The sequence below is a fragment of the Phyllostomus hastatus genome, unplaced genomic scaffold (assembly GCF_019186645.2).
Source record: "Phyllostomus hastatus isolate PE091 unplaced genomic scaffold, TTU_PhHast_1.1 phas_contig_40, whole genome shotgun sequence".
Classification (NCBI taxonomy): Eukaryota; Metazoa; Chordata; class Mammalia; order Chiroptera; family Phyllostomidae; genus Phyllostomus; species Phyllostomus hastatus.
This window is the reverse complement of record NW_025333872.1, coordinates 94,278,898-94,287,445: the sequence shown is the minus strand read 5'-3', so window position 1 is coordinate 94,287,445 and position 8,548 is coordinate 94,278,898. Positions and strand designations below refer to the sequence as shown.

Here is an 8,548-nt window from a genome sequence, read left to right as displayed (position 1 = left end):
AGCAAAGCCAGCACCTGCCTCCCTTTTCCTTCCGAGTGGCACAGGGGCCGTGCACGGGGCGGCTCCGTGCTTCCCACCTGCCGATTGCGGCACCGCAGAATTTGTCTCTTTTACGCACATAACTCAGACCCCGTCTCCTGTGCAGTAACGGGCCTGGCTGTATTTCGGTAAAGGCGCAGGTACCCGTCTCCGGACGGGTGGCAGGAGGGAGAAAGCCTCTTCGCAGCAACGCCGCGCCCACGTTTCTCCCCGAATCGGGGGCGCGGTTCGGGTCACGCGCTTGAAAGGAACTAGGTTGGTTAAGGGCTCCACAGGGAGTGCTGGGAAGACCCTCGTCTGACCCCTTAATCTGCTCTTCCTGGGGCTCCCCGAATGAGCTTCCAAATCTCTCCCTTGTCCCAGAGTGGCTCCCTCACCACGTTCCCCTTCGACTTGAACGTGCAGAGGAACCCCCTGGGAAACGCCCTGAAAAGCAACTCGGATTCGGTCAGTTCCAAGGCCCCCCCGCCCCCCCGCCCCGGGGAGGCGGAGGCTGCCCACCTGCGCACCCGCCCTGGTTCATCAGGGCTCCTCTAGGGCCTCAGACACCTGCGGTGGAGGCGGAGAAGCAACTGGGGGCTCCCCGGAGAAATCTGGTTCCTGGAGGAAAGGGAACTTGCTCTGGTGTGGGCCACCGCTTCCCAGAATGGACTGTGCACGCAGGTCAGGGCGTCCATGAAAACTGGGGTAGCAGCCACCAGCTTGGCTTTCGCGGCAGAGACCTCCTGGCTGGTGAACCTGAGGCTCCGGCTGTACCGGCAGGGAGGGTGGGGCAGAGGGAGGGGGCAGAAAGCGCTCTGTTCATCAGGCAGGGCTCCTGGCACTTTAGAAGATGAAACCAAGAACTGGAGAAGTTCAGTCACTTGCCACAAAGAACCAAAACTGAGATTCAGTCAGAATTCTTGATGCCAAAACTCAGACTATTAACCATTAGGATACACCATTTTTTTTTTAATTGAAACAAATGTAAGCGTATTAGGTACTAGACTATTCACATTTAGAAACTCTTGATGGAAATCTTCAAGGCCACACAAAAGCAGACAGAACGTTAATAACAATGGCAGACTTCACACAGACTTTCTCCGATTTCAGCTAGCGCCCCCTTCCTGCCCCCGGAATTCCATTTGGGACTCGGCTGCACATTTGGTCGTCACCTCTCCCCAGCCTCTTCTGGTCTCTTTTTCAGTCTCACCCCATTTTACATGACCTTCATGGTTCTCAGGAGCTCTGGCCACGGGTTTCGTAGAATCCCCTGAAATCTGTGGTGGTCTGAGGCTTTTCTCACGGTAAGACTGGGAAAGGCTTTAGGAAGAAAGCCACACAGGTGACGCACCCTTTTTTTTAAAGTAACTTTTTATTCTTTTTTTTTTTAAATTAACTTACTTTTTAGAGAGAGAGGAAGGGAGGGAGAAAGAGAGGGAGGGAAGCATCAGTCCATTGCCTCTTGCACGTATCCCGACCGGGGACCGAACCTGCAACCTAGGCATCAAACTAGCGACCTGGGCTTTGCAGGGTGATGCCTGACCAAGCCACACCGATCAGGGTGAGGTACCCTTCTCGGCGCATCACACAAGGGGCACACATTCTCAACATGGCTTACCTGTGACGTCCTGATCACCTGCCTGAGGTAGTGTTCTCCAGGTTCCTCCACGGTGCAGCTACTTTTCGCCCAGTCCAAACCTACTCTTTGGGAGCAAGTCCCTAAGTGCAGCCCGTTCTCACTGCAGGGAACTAAGCTCCACGTGGACCGAACAGTATCTACACTGTTATTTGGAAACCCCCCTGGTGATTTTAAAGGTTGAGAATCACCAATGTAAGTCAGTTATTATTCGATTCCTTTTTGCCAACGAATAGTCTAGGGATAGGTTCTGGCAAAGATTTCTCTCCCTTATAAAGAGAGTTACACCAGGGAGAGGTTTTTCCTCATTTTCTCTGCTGGAAAGTGGAGCCTCCCGTCCCTTGTCTGGGCGGCTGCTGTGAATGCACCACCTTGGAGGGGCAGCCACGGTGTGGCGACCACGAGGCGGTAAGCCGGGAGTGAAAAGCCAGCATTATTAGGATGACAAGCAGGCTCAACCACCTGGAACTGTCTCCAAACTTGTTCTGTTTGGAATTATAATTGTTATATTGAACAGTTATACTTCTTTATTGTTTAAATACCTCTTCACTGTTGTTCTGCTACTCGATATAGGGAACCATTTGTGTGATGTGGGAATGTAGCCCAGCTCCCACTCAGAAAAGCCAGTGGGAAATCAAGGTCGGGCACACAGGAGCCACGCCCACAGATAGGTTCTCCCATGGGGAATCAGGCCTGCATTGTACCTAGGCTGCTATGAGACTTGCTTTTGCTAAAACTCCCTCACCCTGGATTGAGGCAGCAAATGTTTACTGCGTATCTCTAAAGTAACTTCCTAAAGTCTGTGCTAAACCTCCCCAGTATGGAGTGTAACCGGTTCAACCACTTTTCCCCTTGGTCTGCAACATCCTTCTCTTTGAAGTAATTAGTAACATTCTTTCCTTTATTACCTGTAAAAGGTAATCCCCTACGGCAAACCTGCACGTAACAAATGAGGACCATCTTCAACTTAACGTACCCAGAAAAGCAATAAAAGCCTGTCCGGGCAGGGGTCGAGGCCCTCTCCCTCACTCAGAGAGCGGCCATGCCGTCCCTTTTTCCCCACAGGACTTCTGCAGTCCGTGTGCATTTGTCTCTCTCGGCTGCAACACACGGCTCCTACCGGCCAGGGTCCACATCAACTTGAAGTTAAAAGCATTCTTGATATTGGTGCTTCATCCACTTTTTAAAAACTATCTATCCTTCACACTAGGACGTGGTGGGTACTTAATTATTTTTTCAATGAGTGAGTGAAGGACTGAATGAACTGAAGAAGCTATTATAATAACAACAGGGTATCAGTGTAACCAATGCCAGTATATTTGCAATTAGATTCTGGACTTCCATATCTTTTCTCAAAACAAATGCAATACAGTTGTATACCTTCTGCCACTGGAGAAAAGTTAGTGTGATAACGTGACAGTGGTCAAGTTTTTTGATGGATGTGTATCAACTTCAAATTGAAGTTTAATGAATGTATAGTTCTTAAAATTTTAGAACTGCTTTATTTATTAACCAAAACATCTCTAGGGTGGCTGAGGCAAACAACGGAACACCTACTGTAGAGCAACGAGAATGAAAAAACTACCTGGCCCTTGAACAGCAGGAGTGGGGGTGGTGAGAGGCACCAACGGCTGTGCATTTGAAAATCCATGTATTCTGACTCCCCCAAAACTTAACCACTGGAAGCCTTACCAATAACATACACAGTTGATTAACACACACGTCGTAAGTTATGTGGATTATATACTCTATTCTTACAAAAAAATAAGCTAGAGAAAAGAACATCACAAGGAAAGTACATTTACGGCATTTACTGAAAAAACAAAACAAAACAAAACAAAACAAAACAAAAAAACGCACGTACGAGCTGACTCGCACAGCACGAACCCGTTGTTCCAGGTCAACCGCACCACGTCGTGCACCGGCACAGGCGACTCACACACACAGCGCTGCGCAGAGACGCTAGGCAGGGACACGTGCCGGGTGACCGCCCTGAGGTGATGACGAGCACAGCGGTGCTGTCCGAGGTCGGCACAGTGCGCATGCACCCTGACTGAGAATCAAACCGGTGACCCTTTGGTTTGCAGCCCATGCTCAATCCACTGAGCTACACCAGCCAGGGCTAAAAATTATATTCTTAATGTATTAAATTGGCATTAAAAAGGTAGAAAAACCATTCACATTTACATTGCAATAAAGGATAATAAAAGTCAAATTATAGCCAACTATTAAGACTTTTTTTAATTTGAGGGCACACGTATTGACAAAGACAGAACAAGAAAACCAGTTTGGGCGCTTTCTTCTGAACAAAGGATACCCCAGTCTCTCCGTGGCACGCTTCTCAGCAATTCTCTAAGTCTGACTTGTCACACGAATTACTAAATGGGGACAGTCTCTCTCGCATCTGTTACTTTGAATTCTGAAGTGGTCAATATCTAATATTTTCACTTCTGCGTAAGAGAAAACGCATTTTGGTCCATTAATTCACCTACTCGCTCCTGGAGGACATTAACCAACTCCGCTATCACGAAGACGTGTGTGTCGTCGATGTCTTGAATGATGAACTTCTTCCCCAGGGCATTCGACTCATCCAAGTACAGCAGAAACTGCTTCATGGCCGGGTCGCTGCAGGGGACACATGGTGAGGAGAAACTTTAACTTCAAGTTATATCGGAAACTGAGCGATCAGAATTTTGAGCATGCAGAAGATTTAGGTTAATTTAAAAAGTCCTAAACTCTCACTCCCACTCTGCCTTAAGTGTTGATGATTTATAGATGTAGATTCATCTTAGAACTGTTAGAGCAAGTTTAAGAGAAGGAGGCCAGAGATGAGATTTTCAAAGAATGCTTTGTCCTTGACAAGCGAAAAAGTAATGCCGAAAACCTTTAGTTACTAGGGCCTAGAATCACAGTCTCCTTAATCAATTTTAAAAATGCATTTCCTCACTCCTCCACCACCATTACATTTAAACAGCCAATAGCTTTTCACCACTTGGCCAATGACAAATTAATGTACGAAACCAGGTGAACTGTCACTCTGCTAAAATGGGGAGTACAGCCAGAGGCAGGTCCAGATTCAACCCTGGCTTTCTCACTCACTCGTGTGACTTTAAAAGCACTGAGGCTCCCAAGGCCTCAAAGTGAGCCCCCACAGACTCGTTGCGGAAACTATAGGAGAAGAAACGCCAAGGATAAGTATTTGGTCTGCGGTAGGTACTCACGTTTTTCTCTTCTTCCTTAAAATTCTGAACCATGTTAAGTCTGAACAATTATTCAGAATCTTTAAAGAAAAGCCTAACAAAATCTCTCTGAGAATACTGAGCTCAAAGAAGAGATCCAAACTCAATTCTGTTTACTGTGGCTTTAGTTTGGAATGAATAGGACAGGCATAAGGGAAAGAGGGATATAATTTCTTGGATTTACCAAAGTACACCTTTTTCATAAAAGCCTTGAATCACAACAAAGAACACTCTTTTGATCTAATATACAATAACATGTTTAGCCACGGATGGATGTTTAGATGCAGTGGTGCTGAAGCGAACAGAAACACCGACAGAAGAGAGCTCAGCAGCTTGGCAGCCCCCGGTCCTCTGACCTCACGTATTTCTAGCTGCAAGCTTTCCAAGCCAGTGCCATTTCAAGAGACACTGACATAGCAGCCAAGTTCATCGGGGCTGGGGCCGCCACAGTAGGGGTCACAGGCTCTGGGGCTGGAATTGGGGGGCCTCATCATTGCTTATGCCAGGAACCCTCTCTGCAGCAACGGCTCTTCTCCTAGGCCACCCTGGGCTTTGCCCTCCCGGAGGCCCAGATGGTGGCTTTGCTCATCCTCGTCACCACGTGAACACGGCGTCACCACCTCCCATGTATGATCCTGTTCTTATACCTCCCTAGGCCGCCTGGCGAAGCGGAGGGCTCGGGGTTTGACAAGGAAAGACAAGTAAGTACTGTATTAACCAAAAAAACCCCCCCAAAACAAAAACCTCATTCAGTATCCAAACTACTAACCATTCTATAAGCACTCCTTTTAAGACGTTGACCATCTTTTCCTCAACCAGGCGATGCCGACGACCTTACAAATGCTAACAAAAGGAATAAGGTGACATAGAATTCAAAAACATCAACTTTAATACACTTTGGGGCAAAATATGAAATACTAGCAACCATTCAAGTCTGTGAAAAACATAGCGCTAACATTAAGAAAACATACATATTTCAAACTTTAAAAAAAATTATCATGCGTCTATTGGAGTATTTGCATATAAACCTTCCTTGCAAACAAATTCTACCCAATCCCAATAAAAGCCAAGTGGCTTAACCACCCTGGTGTGTCCGGTCCAGTTTTTACAACAGTAGTTGAAGGACCTCTCTTCCCCGCCAGGAGTATGATGAAAAATAAGATTCTGGGAGACAGGAATCACAGCATGGTAGCTCTGAAATGGGCCTTAAAGATTATATACTGAGGGCAAGCCTTGGAAGAAACGAAGTAGTAGCTTTACTCCCACGCCCACCTCCCAAATGGGCACAAGCCAGGTCTCCGAACCTGTGTTCTTTTAGCAAATAAACGGCGTTCCCCAGAGATCTACTCTAAAAGGGAAAACACACACCCGGTGCACGTCAACCTGACCCTTAAGCTTCTATACACGGGCGCGGCGCAATGCCTCTCCAAAGTTAATTCCCGTTTCAGCCACTGCAGACCAGCCGCCCGGCCTCGTCAGAAAGGCCCGGAGACGGTGCGGGATACCGCCCTGTACCCCAACAGCTGCAGGACAGGTTTCTGGGTCTCCTCGCCCCCTCCTCGCTTTCTTGGGGACCCCTCCATCTCTTACAGACCCTGCTTTACCCTCTCGCTGCGGGAGCAGACGCGTCCCACTTCCACCTACAGACCCAGCGGCACCTCCGCGACGCAACAGAGTAGGCAAGCTCCCGCTACGTCATCACGTCGGCGACCCCTTGAGGGTGAGAGGCGGGGCGGGGGCGGGTCCAAGGGGCGGGGCTGGGAGCGCGGGGGCGGGGTCACGTGCTGCCCGCCGCAGGGTGGAGGGCGCGGGCGGGGCGCCGCAGAGAAAGGTGGTCGCCTTGGTGACCTGGTTCTCTGTGAGCAGCTGCGGGCAGGCCAAGTCCACGTGCCGGCAGGTAGGAAGCCCAGCCTGGGCTGGTGGGGGAGGGCCACGACGTCAGCGAAACCGGGCAAGGCGGGGAGATGGTCGAATGGCGACGGGGCTTGGTCGGGGAGCGGCCGGGACGCCCCCGCGTGGACGGGCGGTCTCGATTGACCCCCTGATCTTCCGCGGGGTGTGAGGGCCTCTGGCAGCCTTGGCAGCCCACCCATTCCGGTTAACCGCCCCTCCCTGGGGCCTCCCCGAGACCCGAGAGCGCGCGCGGGTGCCATCAACCCGGGCGCTGTAGTGACGGAAGGACGAGAACAAGGAGGACGAAACAGTGTCCATTCAAACGGGAACCTTCCAAACCTCAGCTTCTAGCTCTGCTCCTGGAGGTTGAATAGATTAAATGCTGATAGCTGAGTAAACCCGGGAACGGACATTTTACCCGGGAGACCCCCGGTGATTCTAAAATTAACTCCTTCCCCCTTCTTTTGGTTTGCATCCTAACCGAGCTCGCTCTCTCTGTTTTTACCTGTGGAGGTGAGGTTCTTGCTTTCTGTTCCTTAGGTAAGTTGTACTTCTCGGTTGAGCTCACGCTGCTTTTTACTTCGTGTGTTTATATGATTTAGGAACCCAGCTTTTCCACTCGTTTCCTTTTTTCTGTTCCTCAAATCTTTTCCCTCCCCCTGGTTTCCATATTTTTTCTGGGCGCGTAGGCTCTCGCTTTTAATCTGCCCGGTTCTTCCCAAGGATTCTTTCCTTCTTGCAAGCATTCTTCTGCGTGACCACCTCGGCAGTTCCATCGCCTCGCACCTCCCTCCGTGCACTCGGGCGCTCCAGGAGCCGGCCTGACGCCTGCCCTGTGCTACAGTGAATGTCTCCTCTGGAACTGAGCTACTTCTCATCTTTCACCCTCACTTCAAAGCCTGCTTTTCTTCCTGTTTCGGCGAATCATCCTGATTTCAAACCTCCATTCATTTGTTCCACAAAGATTTTTGTGCACCGGATACGTGCCGGACACTAGTCTAGACACCGGGGTTACAATGGTAAACAAGTACCTGATTGTAGTGAGGGGAGAGAGACGCTGAAATCAGTTGCCGAGGAGGTTTCAGGTGGCGATGTGATGATACAGTGATGGGAGGAGCGGCTTTCGTTAGTTAGGTGGTGTCCGAAATGGCCTTCAAACCCCGAGCTGTAGGACTTCGGGGGCTCTGGGGAGGAACCGGCGCTCCCAATAAAATGCTTGTAATAGTGATCAGCAAGAGTAAACTGACATAGGTAGCTACAAAAAAGTTTGAGACAGAGGATTAATGCTGTCAAAATATATAAAACTGGAGCACTTAAATCACGGTGATAGGAGTACAGAAAGAGACGGATCAGTGGAACAGAACAGACAGCCAGAAACAAAACAAAAACATGTATGTTTGTATGTATGTGTATCTATACGTACACAAATTTATAAGGTAAAGGAATGATCACAAATCAATGGGAAAGAGGAGGATTACTCAATAAACTGAAAAGGAAAAGAAAAATGGTCTTCAGGAAGATTTCTGAATAAAAATATAACTTCTCTACACCAGCAATAACTAACTAGGAATTTAATAACCACATACTCATAATGGTATTCAAAACTAAAGTTACCTAGAAATAAATCAAGGGAGAAATACTTTTTTTAATGAAAATATTTTTTCCTAGCCTCAAAAAACCTAATTCTGTGGGCAATCCACTGTGATTGCGACATGTTCTTATGAGTAAAAGATATGTTTTTAATTAGATGCTAAACTAC

General features: G+C 48.5%; 2 protein-coding genes across 5 annotated transcripts in view; one reads left to right on the top strand and one right to left on the bottom strand.

Annotated features, from left to right (window-relative positions):
* Nucleotides 1–3,872: 3,872 nt before the first annotated feature.
* GTF2H5 (general transcription factor IIH subunit 5) lies at nt 3,873–6,603 on the bottom strand. 2 transcript variants are annotated; one of them, XM_045843418.1, is made up of 3 exons: nt 6,501–6,603; nt 5,666–5,739; nt 3,873–4,282 (listed from the first exon to the last, which is right to left on the bottom strand). In XM_045843418.1, exons 2-3 carry the CDS (start codon nt 5,698–5,700, stop codon nt 4,102–4,104), a joined length of 216 nt encoding a protein of 71 aa, XP_045699374.1. In that variant the 5' UTR covers nt 5,701–5,739; nt 6,501–6,603; the 3' UTR covers nt 3,873–4,101. The 2 variants fall into 2 exon arrangements, with proteins under 2 accessions (XP_045699374.1, XP_045699375.1); XM_045843419.1 differs by having other exon boundaries at nt 6,491–6,572.
* A 52-nt stretch (nt 6,604–6,655) lies between these two features.
* SERAC1 (serine active site containing 1) overlaps nt 6,656–8,548 on the top strand; it is a 28,146-nt gene continuing 26,253 nt past the window's right edge. For 2 of the 3 annotated variants that reach the window (XM_045843805.1, XM_045843803.1), the window contains exon 1: nt 6,656–6,793. The gene's annotated coding sequence lies outside the window, so the exon portion shown is untranslated. Of the gene's footprint in view, nt 6,794–6,876; nt 7,330–8,548 lie in introns of those variants that run through there. The other variant, XM_045843804.1, reaches the window with a different exon arrangement.

Coding starts and splice junctions, on each gene's coding strand:
- GTF2H5 (XM_045843418.1), bottom strand. CDS start 5,700: ATGGTCAACGTCTTAAAAGGAGTGCTTATAGAATG. Junction 4,283..5,665: donor AAAGGAGTGCTTATAGAATG/GTTAGTAGTTTG, acceptor TGTCCCCTGCAG/CGACCCGGCCATGAAGCAGT.